Genomic DNA, 22,704 nt, shown 5'->3' with positions numbered 1-22,704 from the left:
TCTGCTGCTTTCATGGAGCAACACTGGCCAACAGGAGTCACTCTAGATGCCTTTTTAAGATGTGGCTCCTTCCCTTGCTGATATGTTCACATATTCAAAACTGATGAGCAAACAAAGTTGCAGATGCAAACGCATTTAAAACATTCAGTGAGAAGAGAATTGAGGGTGGTCTATCTGCTGACAAACTGATGAGAACACCAAGGATAATGGCTTCAAGGTTTTTTTTTGTTTTTGTTTTTGTTTTTTTTATTAGTGGGCAACGCGCAGCAGCTTAGCCTGCAGGCAGAGTGATGGAAACCTTACCTGCAGGGCGGCACCACCCAAAGGACCAGAGGCTCCTTCCTCAGTACCAGACTGTCCAGGGCCATGAATGAGGTGAGGGCCCCATGGAAGACAAGTGCTTTTGTACTAACAGTCCAATTTTAAGTCTTTAAGCAGAAAAACAAAAAACAAACAATCTGGACCCCGTCACTTCCTGAACGCTTTAAGTTTGCTGTTAGTGCTCCTCCAGCAGCCTTTGATGCTCTAACTGCCTCTGGAAGTGAAGCCAGACGACTGCCCCGACCCCTGCACGACTGGCAGGGAAGAAACACGAAGTCATATTCCTACCTCCGTGACCTGCATATTTCTCAGATATGGGGATTCCTGATGGTTACTGAAATGGATACTGAACCTCCTGCTTACTGAGCAAACCTGCCAGTGTACGTGCCCATTAGTTCCAGCTCAGTGCTGCTCACATACAACACCGAAATGCTTTCAAAAGGCAAAAAACAGAGCTCTGAATAATTGACCGCTGGTGTGAACATAAGACATCTGTACATGACTAATACACAGCCCGCTCCTTTGTAATGCAGGATGTTTTGACACGGGATACAAGCTCACTGGGGACCGGCATGAGATCACCACATCCTTTCAGAAGCGCTCACACCTCTGCCCGCTGGTGACACACCTTTAATTTGACTGCAAAGGTAAACAGGAGAGGTAGTTACTGAAGGCCCTTTGAACTGCAGTTTATTTGAAATATTGCGTTTTTGAGATAACAAACATCACTTCTCTTCCACTGAAGGAAAAACCACTTTATCTCCGACTTGACAGGGAGAGGAATTAGGGCAACGCAACATTTTTGAAACTGCTGCTCATAACACAGGGCATGCATGTAAACCCCAAGCCTTGAGATACCTGTGATTAATCACAGATGCTTCACGTACAGCAACATTTAGCGTTAGATCAAACAATCACCACAAGGAATTACTCATGAGATACAAGAAAACCTCTGTGAATCCCTCTTTGTAGGGAAGTGTACCAATACAAAAGGTTCTTTCAAGTTTCTCTTTAACTACCTGGCCTATGACATGCAGAAAAACAGTCCCACAGATCCTTTCAACTGGTATATGCCAATACTCAACAATTTATTTTTTCTACCATTAGAATCTGGTGCCAGGGAAAGGAAACAAATTTGAAGGAAAAAGTCATTTACCTACACGACTTCAGCAAGGTATAGACCTTCATACCATTTATCACACTTAAGAAGAAAATAATAAGCTTCAGATGGTGCTGTTATTCTAGCAAAACAAACCTTTCTTGTACCACGTGCATTGAAAACCTGTAATTATAGAACTGTTAGACAATGACAAATGCTTAGAAAATTCTGAGTACTCCCAAGGTATCCCCAGGCAGTCAAATTGCTTTTTCTCAAGTCAAGAAACATGAGAAAATAGTTGGTTCTCTGATGCCACAGCGAGTTGCTGAAAGATCAAAAATCACCACCCATGGAGAGCGGTAGGTCGCTGTATACCTGCTCTTCTGTGAAAGCTTCTTTCTAAAGGAAAGATCCCCAGGGACGGCTGATTTTTTAAACTGCTGAAGCAATCATGACATGGGGAACCGCTGCAGGTACTGCAGAAAAGTGGCATTTGGCAGCAGCCAAAAATCAGATGAAGTGCAGGAAATGTGTGTTTGCTATCCGAAGGTGAAGCAAGGAGAAAGCAGAAAAAGAGAAGACAAAATACTCTGCTTGCTGATGAGCTCTTTTCCCTTGTCGGCGAATTTGTGCCAGACACGACTAAAGAAAATAAGTATTTTAAGTTACAACAAATCAAAACAGATTACAGCACGAGCTTTTATTTTCAGGATGGGGGATATCCCTGTCATCTGTAAAAACACATATGGTAACTTTGAGGGGGTTTAGCTTTTTTTCCTTTCTTAATGTAAGGTGTGAATTTCCCTGCAAAACCACATACAGGCTACAAGGACAGATTTACTATTCCCTTCCTGCCTTTCAACAGTCCCTCCCTGAGCATAGCTTGTGAACATGCTGAGAGCACAGACCTCACTGACAAGACATTAGTTTTCACAGGCCGATGATTTTTGTTTCACTGAAAACACATTTACCTGCCAAAGGGCAAGTTCTCAGTTGGCATAAATCAGTGCAGTTCCTTGCCTCAGTCACCCAATTCCACTTGAAGGCTTTATTTAAGGTTCAGTTGATAGCCTCACATATGCCTCTCCCTCTCTCCATATGATCCTTATTTAGTAGTTAGGGAAGGCACTTACCTCTAGAAGCTCATCGCCAATATGCATCCTCCCATCTCGTCCCGCAGGTCCGTCTGGATTGATCCCAACCACAAAGATGCTCATACGAGATCGGTCCTTGTTGCCAGCAAGGCTCAGTCCAAGCCCATTTTTGTCTTTCTCAAGCTCAATAATGTGCAACTCTCCCGGTAGATCTGCATATCTTTGCCTGATTTTTTCTACAAAGAAACATAACATGAGTTGTAATACAAGATAATCTACGTGCAGATGCTCACAGACACACAAAGATGCTAGAGATAGATGAATTCACAGAATCTAGACTTTATTAACGGAGGTCTTTCCAGCAGAGAATCCAAGACAACGTGTTGTACCTAACCCCTGCATTCCCTCCACTCGCTTTCCAAACAGCTAAGGCCATGAGAGAGCCAGGACACTGCTCTCAGTGATGCACCTTTACCCTGGGCATCCCTGGACAGCGGGAAGCCATCTGGTTGTCCCTGTAGCACTGAAGGATCAAAATGCAGTATCAGCTGCAAATTGTGTCCACGTGAGAATGGCATTATTTTAATTATGTACAAAATAGACTGTTTCTAAAACAGAAATGTTTTGAAAAGAGGGTAAACAAGGGAAATCTAGAGGTACCCCAATCTCACCTTACAAAAACCCTCATAAAGTTGGAGCTGGTTAACTACCTGTTGTAGGAAACGGAAAAGCTTACATTACAAACATACTGCAAATCCACATCTCGAGATAAAATCTTTTATTTTGCTTCTTTCTGGTGCTTCAGGAATACAGTTATGATGTTCCACTTAGCCTTACGTGCTGCTGTGCAGATGTCAGTGACAATGCAGGTGAATGATTATGGCTTTAAAGGCAGCTTCGCTTGATATTAAGGCTGTTATTTGTCTTTCGTCTGCATTTCAAGCATTTCTGTGACAGAATGCAATATACTCACAAAGTTATTTGGAGCACACTGCACATCAGTGGAACAGAGCACGCTGACAGTTTAATCTGACTGCCTTTTCACTGCTGGCATATGGACATCTGTAACTCTGGCTTACAAGGGTCAAATGCAGCAAGGGTATTTTTTGCTCTCTGTTTGTCCTCTGTGGTTTTTGCAGCCAGCTCTGTAACGCCAGCTGCACCCAGCATCACAGCTGGGCCACATCTTAAAACAGCAGATCGCGGGGCTTTGGTGTGCCTGGGTATCACCTTCAGTGCAGAGCCCAAGGTGACGGAAACTGCTGCATTATGCATTAAGAAGAACGAGAGGAGATATTACATGCTCAGCCATAGCCCTGAGTCAGCAGCAGCTAGATCAATATTAGCTATTACCATTCCACCACGGGAAGTGTGTTTCGATAGCACGATTTCAACCACCGTAGTGTGTTTCCATGACAACAAAGAAGAGGGGAAAGGAGCTGGGGAAGGTGAGAGGGAAGCACCAAAAAGTGAATAAAGAGGGCTGGAAGGACTGGACAAAGCAGATGCAGGCTGCCAGGGTGACAGCGCCAGCCCTGGCCCTTCTCCAAGGTCTTTCTCCAGCCCCAGCAGCCCCTCACGATTTGGCAGGGACACCCAAGCAGCCTCTATCTCCAGCCCCAGAGGCACCCAAGGGTAAAACCCACAGTCAGGGCAGCAACCAGCTCTCCCCTTGCTGTATTTCCAGGCTGGCGTTTCCCTGCCTTGTCCCAAACCCCTGGTGGCCTGGAGCCTGAGCCTAAAAGCTTGGGAGGGTTATATTAAGGGTTAGACGCTTTCCCCGGAGAGCTGAGCTTGTAAAGCCCTGCAGAGGTCTGCACAAACTCAGGATATCATGACAAATTAGAAACCTTGCTCGTTACTATCAATTACATGCCAAAAGTTCACAGAACTGCATTAAATGGCAACCCGTGTAGCTGCGCAGCCCTGTAATATATTTCCTAACTAATGGGGTCAAAAAGTAATTAGCGGTGTGATTTGCTACTTGAATTTGGGAAGTGTGATTTTTCTGCTTGGTATGCGGGACGCCTCCTGCCAAAAAGCAGCAAGTGGGGAAGGTCCTGAAAGTGCTGCTCCTGGAGGCAGGGCAGGCGCCAGCAGCACCGCAGCTGTGCACGTTTCATACAGCACCAGGTTTAATGTTCTTTTTTCCCCATTAAATGAAGCCCAGGTTTGAAGACCACCATTTTCTGCCTAGCACAAGCTGACAGCAAACCGAACCTGTTAGAGCGCATCAGAAAAGATGAGAAAAGGAGAAGACGCACGCTTCAACGCCGTGCAGATGGAGCAGCACATCTTGAGGGACAGCTCCTAAAGATGCTTCTTGTTTGTCAGAGAAACTCCCTGAAATTGCCCCACAAGAGCCTGAGGCCAGGAGCAGGGCGGTGGCACCGTGCACGGACCCCTCGCTGCAGCCCCAACCTGCAGACAGGGACCTCGGCACCTGGAAGTCTGTGAGCTCTGCAGGGCTTCCTCCTGCTGCTCTTCTCAGGTGGGAAAAGCGCCTGCTGTTGAGCAGTACACATGCGTTCCTGTTCCAGCTTGGGCTGAAACGAAGAGGAAGTTTCAGCCCTCCAAAATTTAGCAGGTGGGGCCATTGCTAGGGTGCAACACAGCCTCATTTTTTTTAATTTTTTTTTAAAGCGTTGCCTTGCCATGTGCTTTTGTTTGGAAAATCCATACTTAGAGGGAAACCTCTGCCTGTACGAAGCCCTTCATTGAATCATCACATTCATTTATGAAGCAATTATTTGAACAGCCAAGGCGATGCTGCAAGCAAACCCCTTCCAGCGGGGTGGGAGGGCACCGCCAGCGCGTGCAGCCGCAGCCATGTGCACGTTCACGCACCGAGGGATGAGAAGAGCCCGCCTTACGCCCTACCCTTAAAACCAGGGCTCCCCTAGGCGGCACGCCATCTCCTCCTGGAGCAGCAGAAGGTTGTGGCTGGCACAAGCGCCACCTCCCACAATCACACGCTTCCCAGGGCTGTCCTCGGCTGCCCGCCTGGCGGTGCGAGCGGCAAGGCAAGGCGCTGTTCCCACTGCTGCCGGTGCCTCCCTCCTCCGATCCGCACACGGCTTTCCTCTGGGCATCCCGCTGCCTTCCTGTAACGGTGTAATCCTATTCTCAGTTTGCCTCTTAATAAGAATCTCATAAGGTTCTTTTAAACAAGTATTTACTGCTTAAACAAACGCGGATCCAAGGCGTCTCCTTTTTAATGCCTTTTTCAGCTGTTCCCTCTGCCCCCAGCTGGTCTCACTTTCCAGTTCCCTGCCTAGCATCGGGGAGCCAGTTAGCATCTGCTTTGGCGAAGAATTCCATTATCTGCCTTCATTACCAGATCCTTTACACAAGGCAATTGTAATTCGGTTGTTACTGCCGTGCCCGTGGGACGCGGCGCGTTTTGTGCTGGCGCTGCGGAGCAGTTTCCCCGCTCGGTGACAACGTGCCTACCACAACTTCTGCAAACACAGCTCGTCAGCGGCATTTAATTAGCCAAGGTTGTAGCCAGTTGCTTTTAAAAACACTGTACGGATGCAGCGTGAGCCAAAAGCAGAGGCACGCACTCCAGCCATCGCTCCTGCAGTTGCGTTTCCCGGTGACATTAGCAGACAATTGCATTTCAGAAGAGAAACCCTGGAAATGGAAGACAACTGCTCTCAGACAACATACCATTATGCTGCTGCATATGTTTCCCTGCCTCAGCCGCTACCCCTATTATATTAAAGAGAGATAAGGGAAATAAATGGGGGAGATATGGTCAGGACACTGAGCTTGCACGATGTAGCATTGCTACAAACACACAATTTATCTGCACTGAAGAAACAGGCCACTTGCCAGGAAGGCCAGAGGCTCTTCGCATTGCAAAGCCACACAAAACACTTACTAAAGGCTGAGGAGCCCGCTTCCCACACCTGCTGAAACCTCCCGTTCAAGGAGCTGAAAGGGAAGAGGGATTTCTCTTTGAAGGCTGTCTCTGCAGGACACAGATCAGCCCGCCCAGGCAAGTAAGAAGAGGGCAGAACAAGCCCTGGACTCGGCCATCTGACCGGTGTTGGGATCGAATGCCTGATATTAAAACTGTTGACACAAAACAAAAAGAGAGGGGGGAGAGGCAAACCACTACAGAAATTAAGGACAGCCCACGTTTGCGTATAGGAGGTGACAGCGAGGATTTCCCATTCCTCTTGCGCCGCCTCAGACAACTATTAGCAACGTAGGCTGGCCTCTGGAGACTCGACGACGGCCCCATTTATCAGCCCGTGTTCACCGCCACGGCGTTAGCTCCCGTTCCCATGGCGTGGCACACGGCACGGGCACAGCCTGCGCATTTCTGAGACTCCTCTGCTGGGCCAGCAGCGCTGCAGCACCAGCAGCGAGGCTTTGCCTTCAGCAGATAGCTATCAGGATGCAGCCGGCATCCCCCACGCGGAGCCGTCCTTGCATATCAAACAACTAATTCCCTTCTTGATTTCACTCTAAACATTTTTTATTTTTTATTTTTTTTTAAAGTGGGAAGTCCCTTGAAAGCTAACCCTCGAGCTGCGAGGGCAGCGTGTCTAATTTACTGATTACAATTTACAAGAACCCAAATAAGCATATTTAAGGGACCATAATTGAACAAGTGGGGTTTAGAATTCTCCCACTACTAATAATATAATAAGCTGATTGTTTTAATCTTCCCGCTAGCTCTCAATTCAGCTCCGAGGAGGCAAGCAGTTCTCCAAACCTTATCTCAGAAGCGATGCACTTGTCTGTTTTCATAAGCTTTAAACTGATAGAGGGAAGATGATTTCTGCAATGCTTTCTTGAATTCCGTAACTTAATTTGCATTCTTCTCCCAGTGACCAGCACACGAGAGAAAAATAGGGCAGTTATATTCAACGCTGGCAACCCTAAATGGAAGAGCCAGACTCTTGCTATGCCCCGTCCCCCTCCCTGGGGGGGGTGAGAGGAGAGGATGGTGACTGCTGGAGCTCGTACCTTTGGAGGTGCTCTCATCTCCAGCCAGGCGGGCAGGGAGCACCTGGGGGTGGGATGAGGCAGCTGTGGGGTTCCCTTTGTATCCCAAAGCTCAGCAGCTTAAACATACAGGGGAGGGAGCGTGCACCAGGTGCCCCGCAGGCTAAATCTTCTCTAAATGAGCAGCTGGCATGGGCTCTAATACCCTCACAAATGCAACTCACCCAAGCACAAGCAAAAAACAAGTTGTACTCTCCCAAACCTGTATCCTTACCCTCTCTTGAAGGCTGCCTCTTTCCATTTGTGTGTGAAGGGATTCAGGCAGTTATTTGGTACCTCTGATCGCTGCCATCAGCTCAGGTTCCCATCTGGGTTTGCTCCTCTCGTGCCACGCAAATGCTTGCACTGCTTTGCAGCTCACCAAAAGTTCCTGTCTCCTCCAATGCTTTCCTTAAATCCTACTTGTCCCTCACATCACCCTTCCTACACGAGAAGGTAAAAGTTTCTCCTAGTAATCTCTGACTAATCCAGGAACAAGGGTGTAATGAGAATCTCCATAATCCACTTCAAATACCATTTTGTTTTGTTCCCAGGAGCAGGTGGCATTTAGAAACAGTTATCTAGTCATTATTTCTTTCCTCCTACAACCAAGGAACCATCACACCCTAGAGAACAGGATATCTAAAGAGGCATTTAGCCCTGCCTGAAAAAACAGGCCAGCTGCAGCCCGTAACACCACGGACCTGCATCACCACCTTATTTTGAACAGACAGGCTTCTGCCAGCTACTTTTCCCCCATTTCAGGCCCAAAGCTTCCTTCTAGAAGCCGCAGTTTCTTTACACAGCATTTACGTTCTCTGAGCAGGGAGGACGGGATGCTGCATCTTTTTCGGCGGTTTTAATTAGATGAGAAGGACGTGACGAGTCTATTCAGACTGATGTGAGATCCTCAACACTTAAAAGAAGATTTAGCGAAAGCATGCTGAACACAACATCCTGATGCTAATAACCGCTGATTATAAGGGAATCTCCTCTCCCCTGCACACAATACTTCCACTCATTTGCCTTTCAAATTATGCATTAACCCTCATCAAAGCGCTCGGGTTTACTCAGAAGTGACCTCCTCTGGGTGCTGTGATCCAGCAATCAGTCACTCCCGCGGAGCGCTGACTGCTGAGCTCCAGCTGACGACGCCACCACCTCACAGACTGTGCTGGAAAAGCCTGGCAAAAGCTGCCCGCGTGTTTCTTGCCTACTCCTCGTGTCTGAGAAACGTTTTATCTGGCTAGGAGATGCGCAGAACGAGTAGCTGCTTGAGCTTCCTACTGCCACCGGTTGATTACATGCAGTCAACCAGCAACAAAGACATTTTCCCTTTGATAAAACCCTCTTTGAGCATGCAAATAGTTATGCATAGAAATACATCACATCACAGCTGGCGCTCGGGCCCACAAAAGGTGTAGACATTTTCATCTTAAATTTTCATCTTAATTACAGCCTTAAACCACGGTACAGCCTCAAAAGACAGCCGACGTAGACCCCATTTCTAGGCTGTTGAGGAGGTAGCTGAAGAAATCCCACAGAAAAATACTCTTCTGTGTAATATCACACTGCGTTATGTTGTGCCATCAGTCATCTAAGACCGAAATAGCAGAGCTGCCAGCTGAGCCAGTGGTGATGGCACAGAGCAGCCCAGAGATAAGGCTCGGTTGTTGGAGCCGGCGGGCTCGCATGCTGCACCTCCCGAGAGGAGAGCTGAGGCTGACCTAACACAGCTCTCTGGGAAGCCAGCACGTGTTAGCAGTGTCAGAAGACTCAAATTCCGATTCCCATCTGCTCAGTCTCAAGGAAATTTGAAATTCTTCTGGCCTCTGCACTGTGGCTGTTGCACCCGATTGTCAGGGTGACCTGGAAGGGTGCACAACGTGCTCAGACAATGAGATACACAGAGGCTGTGACAGAGGATGTTTCAATGACCCATTTTACAATGGAGTTTTGGAAAAATACTCACAACTTGGATAAAGATCTCTTTTCTAAGCAACTTTTTAGTAGGAGCAGGCTTTCTGTTTGGCTCCTGCTCACCTTGCTCGGCTCCCATTTTGCTCCTGCTCACGTTGCGCGGTGCGTTCTCCTCTACACCTGCATCTGAAAGCTGCTTGCTCGTTAGAAGGAAGATCAAGTGTGTGTGAGTCTGAACAAGTAATACTGGGAGAGCTCTAATCCACTGCTTTTCTGCTTGGTCTCCACATTAACAAATTAATATTGTGAAATTTAAATTCTTCCTCCCCTGACAGCAACAGAGTAACTCGACCTGGCAGTGTTTCATCTTTAAATAATGATGTTCCCACAAAAAGACCAGCACAGTCATTATCTCAGAATCTTTCTGCACCAAGTCTCATTAAAGCGAACGGCATCAGACTGTGGTCAAAACCTGGAAGTTTGTTACCTAACGAAGGCTCCCATGGGCCGAGCCCCCACTTTCCCAGCTGTAAGTAACTGGAAAGGGAGCACAGGGAACACCTCTCAGAAGATGATGAGACATCTCTTGCACAGTGATTCACTCTGAATCTGTGAACCTGCAATGGGATCCTGAACCTCCTCCATCTAAAGGTGGACAGGATAAAAAATAAAAATAAAAAATGAAACTTTTGGACATAAAATAAAGACTCTGACCAGAATACATAACCTGTACTGATGAGCCCGAAGATCTAAAGGAAGAGCTTCCTTCAGAGGAATTGACACTACTGGTGAAACGTAGACCAAAAAACATAAAGCTTCTGTAAAAGCTGTTGCAATAACAAGCCACAATACCACCCACTCACTGAACTGGCTGAAAACTGATCCTAGGACATGGACAGAGGGAGAAAAAAAATAAAGAAAGACCTGGCTGGGAAAAGAGCAGGCTGGAGAGGGATGACCCTGGCACGATCGCTTGCTCTGCTGGGGAAGCACAGCCTGGCAAGGCAGCAATGCTAGGTAACAGACTTGACACAGGCTAAATTAAATTTATATATATAAAAAAACCACACCACAGTAGTCTAAATGTGTTTGTATAGCAATTTTTAAATATGCTGTGACAATGATTAGAAAAGATTAAAGTCGGATGAGTCATCCAGCAGGGTAAAGCCATGGAAAATACCCACACGGCCACGTGATAGAAAATAGAGCCTGAACAGGGAGAAGGCCCAGGGAAGACAGATAAAATCAGCTATTTGAGAGGTGATTTAATGCAGGGATCTTATCAGTAAGTTTTAACCCTGTTTAGTATTTTATTTTCTTTTTAAAGTTTTCAGTTCTTTTGCTAAATAATGATTCCTAGTGGTTATTTACCACTAAGAATACATTTATCTGTGACAAAAGATGGTATTTACATAGTCTGTGCCTTCTGTATGCCAACTATAGGGATAAAATACTACACGAGCACTTAAGGAAACACAACTTAATATACATCTGTTGATGCTCAATATTTATCACGTACGTCAGATATTTTGAACAAGATTTCTTTTACAGCATATACATTTCCTAGTGATATACACCATTTGTATTTGGACAGGAATTAGAATGCAATTAAAACACAAGAAACAGCTTTGTAATAAAAATATTACATTCAAAGATGCCAACTTTGACTAATAAGATATTTTTTTTTTAAATAAAATAAATAGTCATTTAAAATTGGAGCATTAAACAAATGTATTGTTGCCCACAGCAGAGACCGAATTGCACCAAAGGTTCCACGGTGATAAAAAACATTTTTAAATGGTCCAATTCCCACTTTGTCAAAGATTTCCTTCTGTCTGTCTTTGGGCCTTCACCAACACCTAGTTAACGAAAAGCGCCGCACAGGGACCTCAGAGGAGGTTCTGCCATCACGCCGCGGCCACAAACACTTCCATAATTTCCAAACTGACAACTCTCAACTTCACACCCTCGGTTTTTATTCATGGACTTGAAAAGAAAAATATCCTTTTCCAGCTTCTAACAATTTGTTCAAGTTCGATAAGCTATTTTTATTCCCACTGAATTAGCTGAATAAGCTGTGGAGAGAATAGGTCTTTGTTTCAGGCAGCTGAAGAAAAAGTCAAGAGCTGGCTTCTTACAGGCAACTCCGGGTCCAGATTTCTCCTAATTCTCTGGGTGAATGCATACATTTCCCAAATATGCACTTTTGTCATTTAGGTTATGTTAATTGATTAGCGTATGCTCAGATCTTTATGGAAGTTGCTATTGAAGACTTACAATGTACGTTTGAAAGCAGAAAACTAGTTCAAATGCAATTTAAATAAAAAGCAGCTTAATATTAATAAGATGCATATCCAGCTTTGAGGGGACTTAATGGGATAGGGAGTACTTGCAGACAGAGCAGACAAGCAGATCCGACCGTCCCCACAACACTGCTTAGTATTATTTGTCTCCTCCATTTCTATGATTCAGGGAGCTATTAAGAAACAGCATTTTGCTAGGCTCACACACTGTCAGTCTTCCACCAAACTGATTACAGATGCTCAAACACTCCCAAGCTATCAGATGACTTTTAGGATCCCCTGGTTTTGCAAAGGACACTGAAACTATGGTCTCCCATTCCCCTTTCTTTCTGAGAGAAAAGAAAGCTACTCTCAGCTACTTAAAGCCAGCCCTGCACTGCATTTTGATGTGCTACATGTCCGTCCCATCATTGCACACTTCTGGGTATGCAGCCAGGAAGCAACGTGTTCGATAAGCAGTAGAGGCACAGCCCACCCCGCACCTCCCCACGTCATGCAGTGCCCCCACAGAGCCCAAACATTTCAGAAGAGTAAACCTGGGTCGGTTCTAGGTCCTGGGTCTTTGAGCTATCAAACTGCACTTGAGTCACATTTTCAAGCTTTTTGAACACCAAGGAATGCTCAGAGTTTTTGTTTGTCTTTTAAGCATAATGCAGAGTTCCCCAATGTCGCGGCTTGCCTTTGATTGCCAAGGTAAAATGCAGAATAAAGAAGGAAAATGACTGCAACACCTGACTGTGCTGGAGACTTCTGATTTATGTACCTTAGAAGAAAACAACTGCACAGCCATAACTTCACTCTAAAAGCTTTTCTGTAAGCAAAATTACCCACTAATAATTATTCTACTATATCTTTCCTGTCTTCAGCTACGATGCGTATATCCTGCTCATGATGCCTACTGCATTCATCACAGCACTCCAAGTGAAACAGAGACATGAGCTGATGGCATAGCCAGCAGCTGGCAGCTACTGGCTCCTTACATAAAGCTTCAAGTCCAGGAGAGGCACGCAAAGACAGGGACCTACTTACCTACTTCCACATATCTGAACGAGATTTTTAATACCCATCTCAACTCTCCCAGGGTGAGTGATCTTACTCCACAGGATCCTGTTCCCAAGCCAGCCACAGAGCTACAAGGCTTGGCCAAAAGCAAGCGTTGGCGCCTGGCTGCGCTCCCACCTTGAACACAGCCCCTCTCTCCTCTCCTGTTTCAGGAGGGTTGAGAGAGTGCAGGTCACTAACCCACCAGAAAACCAGTCCTGCTTAATGGTGGCACAGGTTTCTGCTTGTTGAGTTGGCTGAACAGGCTGAGGAAGGGAAGGGCAACGATCACCCCAACACCTTAAACAACTGGAGTGGGGACATGTGAACAGTGATCCCCCTTTTGTCTGCAGTCATATCACCTCACGTGGTGGAGCTTCAGCCTGAGAAATAACAAAACATGAAAGTAACGGTGATGGGACCTGGGCAGATGAACAGATAAACAATTCCTCACCACACAAAAAACACTATTTAAAATCACTGTGAAATCCTAAAAGTTGTATGCTCTCCCCAAACAAACCATACATCTTAGTTAATCAGCTGTCTTGAGAGTCTATCCAAGCAGTTAATCAGGTTTAAGCTACACTTATGACATCATACAACTTAATAACTTGATTAAATAAGAGAATATTTTGTATTGGAAATTCTATTCTGACTTTTTTAATCTTTCCAAAGGACAGAATGCGGCAGACCTATTTTCTGTTTCTCAAAGAGTAAAACGAAGTGAAGGATTAGCAGACATCTCTGCTTATACCACATTTCACATAAGCAATTTTGAGCACAGCATTCACTTCTCTGCAGAATAAAAATAAAACTGCAAACAAGTGAACAGAGTCTTTTAACAGTCATTTTTTTTCAGTATCAAAATATGCCATTAGGTAAAAAATAGCTTCACTTTAATGTATTTAATGAAATAAAGATATTAATGCATTAAGTCTTAGGCATTTTTAGAAAAGAGTAATTATAATCAGAAAACTGATGATGTATTTTAAAAATGCATGCAATATGTCAATATGTCAAGCACATTTTTTTCCTTCTAGAAAAAGAAAAAAGAAATCCACCTCCAAGGATTTATCCAAAGGAGAAGAGCTAAACGGATAAACTTGACCATATTAAATAGACTTACTTTTTCCACTCTGACTGGAGGAGGAAATCAACTCAGAGAGAGAGTTAAAAAACAAGGGAAAAATAAGACTGGGGTATGGTAGTTTTTACTGTATTTTTTATTTTTATTAGCTTATATTCAACTGATTTTTTCATTTGCATGAATTTAGCCTTTAAAAGGGATGATCCAGAGGCTTCCAAATCTTGGTCCTCATGAATAAACAGTGTCTTTCAGGTAAGCTGGAATTCCATGGATCCCGCCTTTTATTTATTTTTAAAATTTAAATGGCCATCTAACCTCCAGAGCCTGTGGCATGATGCTCCAGATGGGTCAAGATGCTTTGTGTATCTTACCACACATGGCCAACCAAGACATCCAACAGACTAACCAAGCTAGAACAGACACAAGGTCTACCCAACTGCGGTCCAGGGGTTACGCTCCAGTGTTTATTCCTTATATTTTAATCCCTTAATTTACATTAAGTTAAATTCTAAGATGGTAAATCATTTTATTCTGCTTTCCTCTAGAAAGGAAACTTCTGCAATCACACCTTGTGCACCCAAGCTCCTGCCCCAAAACTTTTGACCTGCAGGCCAATTTGATGCAAGTCTGACGGTGGACTAGAGGTCTCAAAGGTACTATAAAAGGTTCATGAAAATAGGCAGCTGTGCAGAGGAGAGAATGCTGATAAATTCCCTGACTGAGGGAAAGGCTTCAGTGTGAGATCACACTTTAATAAAGCACCAAAGAATTCACATGAGAGAAAGCCCTTAGAAATGCTCCAGTTGCAGGAAAAGCTTAAATCAGAGCTCACACCTTCCTTGACACCCAAGTCAGTCGAGCAGGAGACACAAATCCGTAGGAATCCAACTTCATTAGCTTCAGTACTCACAGAAGTACTCGTTAAACTCTTCACAACTCCACACTCAACTCCTTGCTGCAGACAGCACGGAGAGAACCCAATGGGTACCCCTGTCCTCAACCCCTCCGTGCAGGGGGCAGGCAGCAGCTGAGCTGGAAAAGGAGGGATCTGCCAACACAGCTCTCCAGGGATGGGGAGGAAGGGCCAGAGCAGATGTACCGACTGGCTGCTGTAACAACCCAGCAAGGGGTGCCAAAAGGGTTAGCCCTTCGGTTTGCTCCGACGCCAAGAGCCATCCGTCCGCGCTGCCGGCAGCTGCCGCTGGCTCAGCCCTTAGAGGAGGCTGTCTCCCTGCCGTGTGTCACTGTGCGAGTCCGTCCCATTTACAACGCCACAACGTGCCTCCTGCATGCACAAAAGCATGACTGCATCATTCCGTGGCCGACAGGCCTTGCTGCTCTCCCCATTCCTCATAAAATCCCTTTCAATGGCATTCTTGGCCCTCGCTCACAAGCTGCCCGTGCTCATCCTTGCATACAGCTCTACTTACTCCCTCGTCCATCAAGTCCTGGTCTCATCTCATTTCTTTCCCTCCTACTCTTCTCTCGCCCCTTCAATGACACCTCGCTGACTGCTCACCACTCTGTCAGGCTGTTCACTTAATGGATTTCTTCCCTTGAAAAGCAGTGTTTCAAAAATCACATCTTCCGCACCTAACAACTCAATCCCGAAATGAGGTCTCACGGTAAAATTGCTGCATTGCCTATTCAAATACATTAACGATACACAACAAAATGATACTGTGATAATCCCCAAATAACCTGTCATATCCCTAAGAGGATAACAGGTTACAAAATGGAGGAAATCACAGGCAGACTTCTGCGTGGTTTCAAACTGAGTTTATTGCCGAACACCTGAAAGAAACATACTTGTTGGTTCAGAACACAGTATGCAGTAAGGTTTACAATCCAGCACAGAGCAGACACACAGGTCTGAAGGGCCAAGTGGCAGGGGCTGAGGGATCTCCTCAGGATCTCCTCCCTGCTCCTTCCCAGCAATGGCTGCGGCTGCGCGGCCCCACAGGTCAGGCCCTCAGGGCCCCGCCAGGCCAGCTGCAGGCCGCAGCGCTATGAGACATACACTCAAATGTTGTTTTAAGGTACAGCAAGTGCTACTGCTTGCTGTTTACTGCCAAGACACTGTGAGGGATAAAAAATACAGTATAATATCTTGAGGAATTGTTGGATGGAGTAAAAACACTCTGTTCTCACAAGCATATTGTAAATAGGCACAACTGAATGCCACGTGCACACACAAACGAATGCCTTGTGCCTAAACACTATATGGCATTTCCCTCCAAATTATTCCTAATTCCGGTATGTGGTTCCACCCTAAGCAACCAAGTGTTACAGATACGAGACTTATGTTCAATATCTCACAACATTCCCAGGATCATCATGCCATGGAAATGGCAACCTCCCACCCCACTTTACAGAGCACCTGGTTCAGTATAATACATAAGTTTAACACTGACAGGTCAAATAACACAGCTTAAGCTTATGGTTCTGAATTTTCAGATAAAAGACAGAATATTCATATATACGTGATAGCTAATGCACTTGGTTTTCAGGTAAGCGATACAAAAAAACTCTGAAAATACCTAAGGCATTAAACAAAAAAAAGTTGAAAGCATCTGGTATCTACAGAACAACCACAAAACGGTATGAGGAAGTCAAGGTTTACCAGGTATGTAATCCACCCGTAGCTCTGTCACCTGGCAGTACTACTCTCATTACCTGAACAATTCCCCAATTCAGTTTGCTCAGGCACTGCTCTTAGGAATTGCAGCAGCTGCTGGCTCTGTGCTGGACTCTGTGCACACAAAGACGTGCAGAAGACTGGGGTCCTCCTCCACACTTGAGACTCGTCCTTCCCCCAAATGAAGACCCAAACAGTCCCCTTACCTGCCCTATTCTCCTGTTGCATGCTCTACCCAACAAATCCCATTCCTCCACCATGCTCCCCCTTCTCCCTTACCTTCTTCAAAACGACCCCAGCATATGATGCCAAGGCTGACTCTGCTCCTGGATCTTGAATTACAGCTGTGGATCCCGGCACTGTCTGGTTACGGATCCAGGGCAGTGGGAGAGCAGGGAGCACACAGCACCAAGAAGCCACAGGTCAGAGACTGATGTGCCACCTGCCCGTTGGAAATACTTTCCAAAGGTAAACTGCACACAGGCAGATCAGGCTCCTCATGTGCAGGCACCTATCAGTGCACAATGGGGTCGATGGGTGTCTCGATGGAGGCACTCACCCCTCACTGCCAACAAGCACCAGCAGGCCCATGCAGAACAGGAGCCAGCAGCCACAGATGCTGCCCACGCACACAGCTCTCTGCAGAGGGATGCCAGCACAGCCCTGGGTCCTCAGCTTCGGAGGGCTTTGCTCCTCAGACCTCCTCTCTACCTCCGCTCAGCAGACACGCACTTTTTACATTCACAGCAACAGAAAGCTGTTGCTTCCTTGATGATTCCCAAAAGATCGATGCTTTAACATTGCCCCTAATAACTTTTTGTTATGAGACAGAGACTGAAAAGCTCAAGCTGCGATCTCTAAACACTGACAAGGCAAACAGACATGCCTGTAAATATACTAGTAATAAAAGGCTCGTTATTGCTTCTAGGATAGCAGGAAGAACTACCTGCCCTCTAGCCCATCATCATATCCCTTCTAATTTTAATAGAGCAGAAGTATTTCAAATTTGCTAATAAAATAGAGATGTTCATCTGATGCAGATATCAAAGGCTTTCGTGCACATGTACATACATGTGTGTATCCTTCCTCACATCATTAGCTTGCAAGTGGTTTTCAACATGCATGTAGCCACAACATGCCATGAAACAGTTTGGTAGTCTTGTGGTGTACTATAGCTAGCATACCTACAGATAAATATTCTGGATCGCTCTTTAAATGCCAGCTAGTCTGATAAAGAGCAATTATATATCTGTACAAAACAGAAGGTAAATTGATGACTAGCCCCTAAGCCACCGTGTCGAATAAGAGAGAATCAAGACTTAAGACTGAGGAGGAAAAAAACTTCAACTTTCTCAAACAGTTAAAGAAGTTATTCTGGACAGCTGTCTCAATTAGTATAATATTGCAGAAAATTAAGTAACATCTGTAAAGAATAAAATTATTGTCATTTCACATTTTTACTTCCCCTTCTGTTAGAGGCTTGCTTCCACTACATATTTGGAGGAGTTACTGTTTAAACCAAACAGACCATTTTGGAGCAGAGCTATTATGCAAATAATCTATTCTGTATTCCAACTAAAAGCCATTCTTTGCTAGTCTGGACAAGACATGATGCATAAGCAGAAGGTTTTGTTTTTTTTTTTTGTGTGCAGTGGAGCAACATAATTTATGATGGTAATGATGAAAGATATCTTCCTATCTCAAAACCAGACGTTCAAGAAGATAAACACATAACCACCTTTTATGGGCTAGTATTTGTCTTTCATTTATTTCTTTAAATATTTGCATGCTTGTTTATATATCTTTAGTTGCAAGTCATTGCAGTGATATTGTTCTTCAATGAGAGTAATATAAACATCTACCTGTATTATTATCCTCTCTTAGCAAGTTTGTACAGTGATACTTGTGTATGCAGATTTATACCACAGACATCATCTTCCATCTATGATGGGAGTTATATGAAATTGCTTATCTGTAACACCTGCATAAGATCAAAGACCCCCAAAAACATAAGCTACCTGCACCAAGCCTGAAACAATTTAATAACCTTAAAACATCAAATCAGTATATTTCATGCCTAGCATTTTAATGCTATTCTCTGGATACCTGGCTTGTGTTGGTAGAAAAGATCATACCTAAGAACAAATGCAATCTAAGGCAATATTTAAAGATTAGATTATCCTTCATTGCAAATAGCTCATTTGTTTACTATCACATTGCTTTATTCTTGTTTTGCCTCCTTATACCAAGGAAATGCTGAATATTCAGTTTAGATTCCCCAGCAGCTTTTTATTTTAGTCTAAAAACATTTACCTAACACATTCTTAACAAGCAAAGTGAAGAAAATTCAGCCATCTGTCTCTACATTACAATAACAGTTATGGAAGAGTAGATTATTCTATATAGCAAGAAATTTAATGCTAGGAATTCTTATACTTTAAGCACTGGCGTGCTTGCATCAGTTTTGTATATAACAATGTTGAACACCCACCTACAATGAAACAGTGATTTATAAGGAAACACAAGACAAAATATTTTAAAGACATTAAATGCATTCAGTATTCTAATCATGCTAAATGTCCATGCTTTAAACTGAGGAAAAAAAAATAATAAGATCTGTGCTATTATTTTCTAATCTCCAGCACTTCACTAGTTCTAAAATATCACTAAAAATGCTTAAAATGACTTGCTGGAAACAAATACAATATAGAGATAGATCCGAATCCTTACCTGGGAAACCCCCTTGTACCATTGCTGTACCAGCATGTACTTCAAGATATCTGCATTCCTGACAAACATTCAATGCTGTAAGCAGCTCAAATCCTCATCATACACAGACTCAGTGCTTGTCTTTCTTCTGACGACCTTGGGCCTATTTTTCTGAGATTTTTCTCTCCTTAAGGGCAAACCGTCTGTCTGTTTCTATTATGAGATGCCATCAATTATATTAATTTCAAGCTACCCACAAGCTAACAGTTACATCTGCCAGCAGATGAAAGCTGCCTATGAAAGTATGCAGGGAGAAGCAGCTCCCTGGTTTCCCACATCTGACCCACTGATGCTCTACGGCTGCTGTTTGTGCACTGCCTTGCTCTGCTAGCATTCGAATTACATCTCTGTCCCCAAACACGAGTCACCTCAAACGTTTGTTTATGTCACTGCTTGCTGCAGGTACTATCACGCTTAATGACCCACTGCACGGCAAAGTAACAGTTAATGAACATTATTTATCCAAGCATCCTTTTCATGCAAATACAGGGGTTAAAAAAAATGAATTTCTCAGTCTCAAATGGCTTCACTAAATGTGTTGTTTTCCAACGCTGCAAATCTTGCAGTTTCCCAACACTGATATGCATTCATGAATTTTTGTTGTTGTTGTTGTTGTTTAACGTGTCAGAAAACAAAACCAATCTGTTATTAGAAGCACAAGAAAAATTCAAACTTCATCATAACTTGCATTTTGCTGCAACTCTGAATAAGCAGTATCAGTTTTACAACAATGAGTCTGTTGAACCAAAATATTGAAGAGAAGCAAAATCCCTCATTTAGTAATTACAAAAAGATAAAAATCTCTCTCAATTTATAAACATACTTATTCATTTGGGGAAATCCTTACTAATTCTCTGTGCCAAATGGTACATTTAAACAACTCAAAATACTCTAATAGTTATTTTGTTAATACCGTTAATTTGTTCATTTTTAAAGTTCATTGTCCTTTCTTTAGAATATGTATCACAGCACACACAAAGCCATCTGTTCAGTGCATTATGTACAAGCACACAGTAAAAAAAAAAAAAAAAAAATACAAGAAGTCCCAGCTGCAATTTTACTATTAATTCATCAGAAATGTAATTTCCTTTTGCAATACTTCATCAGATGCTGAAAACTGTGTATGTGATTCACAAACAGAGTTAAAAAAAATAGAAAGAGCCAAATAACAAAAGCCCAAACTAACCCCCAACCTCTAACTACAGTGACACCAACGCTGTGATCTATCCTCATGTGGCACAACGGCTTGCGAGTCTGCCTGGCATGCAAAACCTTTCTGGATGCTACATTAGGGCTGGTAACAAAACTTCAATATTTTATCTAATTATGGGTCAGAATAAGTATGGGGAAAGAAGATTAGCAGTACAGAGTCATATTAAACAGAGATTAACAAAAAGCAAAAAAAACGTCACCGCTCTATTTGTCAAATCCTGGCTCTTGCATGATCTTTAGAAATGCACTGTACTAAATATCCTTGTTTCTAGATTTCAGAAAATTAAAAATTTGAATTATCATGTTTTCAGTATTTTATTTTCTTAATGCTTGAAGCATTTTTCCAGGCTACATCTTGCTCTTTGAACATCATCTCTATTTGCTGTTGATTGCAGTGACATCTATTGGAGAGGCAGTGTTTGGCTACACAAGCTGCCTCACCTGAAGATCCCAGGTTTGGGGTTGTTTTCTTCACCCTCCCCCCCAAAATTAAAATGAAATTCAAAATTGCTTCTCCTCTGTTGTAGCACTGCTTTACATAATGTCAGATTCTCAAGACTTAAATTGATTTATTAATGTTTCTTTGTTTTTATTTAGTTACTGTTAATAACTCTGGTGTTTTTCTAAAGTGACAGTGATAGCTTTGTCATCTTCACCCCCAACAGGACACAGAGACTTCCTCAGGTCATATTTTCACACCCCACATACTTGACCATACCCTCTGTCACATCTCAGCTGAGCTCTATTGCACTTTACCTGTTGTTTTTAATGGAAGCCCTCATCCTCACGCTGCAGTACGGACATCTGTGACCATATGGAAGCTGCTAAAAGCCTTGGGTCTGAATGGTGAGGGTGCTCTGCTGCCATACCCATGTGCTCTCTAACACCAACCCAACCCCAAGTGGGCAATGGGCAGAGTGGGTTTGTGTGAACCAACCCCCACACGCACTCACCCGTTCCACCCTAAGCAGCCACAGATTTATCACGATGGGAAATGCAGGGTCAAAACACTAGAGAAGTTTTAAAATCTCTTCTTTTGGTAGAGAAGCCACCATTCCTCAAAAGCGTTTTAAGAAGATTAATCATTATGCTTTCTTACAGCTTCATTGATTTTTGCATTATCTACAGACAAAATAGAAGGAGGGGGGCATTATTACCCCCTTATTAGATACAGTTAAATACCCCTGCAGACAGGAAGTCTGAGCATAGAAGCATCTAGTCCATTATCTAAGTCACCTTTCACAAATTTTTATCTATTTTTATTATTTTAAACTTATTTGAAACCAACCAGATCAATCTCAGTCTCTTAACTAGACAAGGAGTTTTACCAAAAAATAAAATATCTCTGGAAATTAAGGGGGCCAAGTTCTTTCAGCAGATGTCTCTTTAGTTTTCTATGTATTTTTAAGGTCTTTACCTATGATTGCTTCAACTCTATCACAAAAAAATATCTAAATTGTACAGTTAGGAATGCCCCAAAGAAAAGCTTACAAAACATTCCATTACCAACTCCTCTGCCCATCCATTTCCTCCACTTCTTTTTACAACTAACCCCTCATTACTGCAATAAGCCACACCAGGGTGCACATTAGTCTATTAGCAGAGCCTTAGCGCACACCTACAGCCATCCGCCACCGAAGGAAAACACACCCCTGCCTATTGACACAGCCTGGAGCACAGCTGCTTGCCAGTACAAATAGCTTCTTTGTGTGCTCTTCCCTCCTCTTACTTGTTTTCATTTTTTTTAATCCTATTCAAAACGTGATGTTTTTAAGCTTTCGGAAACCTTAAAAAAATCTTCTTGGAAAGTGACGTCCTCCAAAATAACCTCTGTTATTAACTCTTATTAACAGTTATTAACTCTTCCTTATGGACTTTCTAATATGGGGAGGAAAAAACTCTGAACTTACATTGTAATATTTCTGGGTCTATAGGATGAAGCATTTTGAAGGCTCTTTTTTTGCAGCAGAATTAAGAATTAATAAGCTGATCTGACCAAGAGTTAAATAAGAAAGCAATGAAACAAATTCTTCTACAAGTCCTGTAAGTTTGGTCTTCCTTCTCCAGCTATTACCAATGTAACTACCATTCCTGCTGACGTGCTTCAAGTTTTACAAAACTATCTTAAGGCTTCCAGTTAACACTTCAATACAGCATAGTCAAAGGAAAAAGTAAACAAGAAGCACACTACACAGCTGGAGCTGAATGCTGACAAAGAT

At 43.6% G+C, this 22,704-nt stretch overlaps 1 protein-coding gene across 9 annotated transcripts in view; it reads right to left on the bottom strand.

The window, feature by feature from the left end:
• Nucleotides 1-22,704, bottom strand: part of PATJ (PATJ crumbs cell polarity complex component) — a 145,917-nt gene that overhangs the window by 55,997 nt on the left and 67,216 nt on the right. For all 9 annotated transcript variants that reach the window (XM_038183227.2, XM_038183228.2, XM_027462630.3 and 6 more), the window contains one exon: nt 2,554-2,750. In XM_038183227.2, coding sequence (XP_038039155.2) covers nt 2,554-2,750 — 197 coding nt within the window. The remainder of the gene's footprint in view (nt 1-2,553; nt 2,751-22,704) is intronic.

The sequence above is a fragment of the Anas platyrhynchos genome, chromosome 8 (genome assembly GCF_047663525.1).
Source record: "Anas platyrhynchos isolate ZD024472 breed Pekin duck chromosome 8, IASCAAS_PekinDuck_T2T, whole genome shotgun sequence".
Lineage (NCBI taxonomy): Eukaryota > Metazoa > Chordata > Aves > Anseriformes > Anatidae > Anas > Anas platyrhynchos.
The sequence above is the reverse complement of the archived record's forward strand: the minus strand, read 5'-3'. Positions and strand labels throughout refer to the sequence as shown.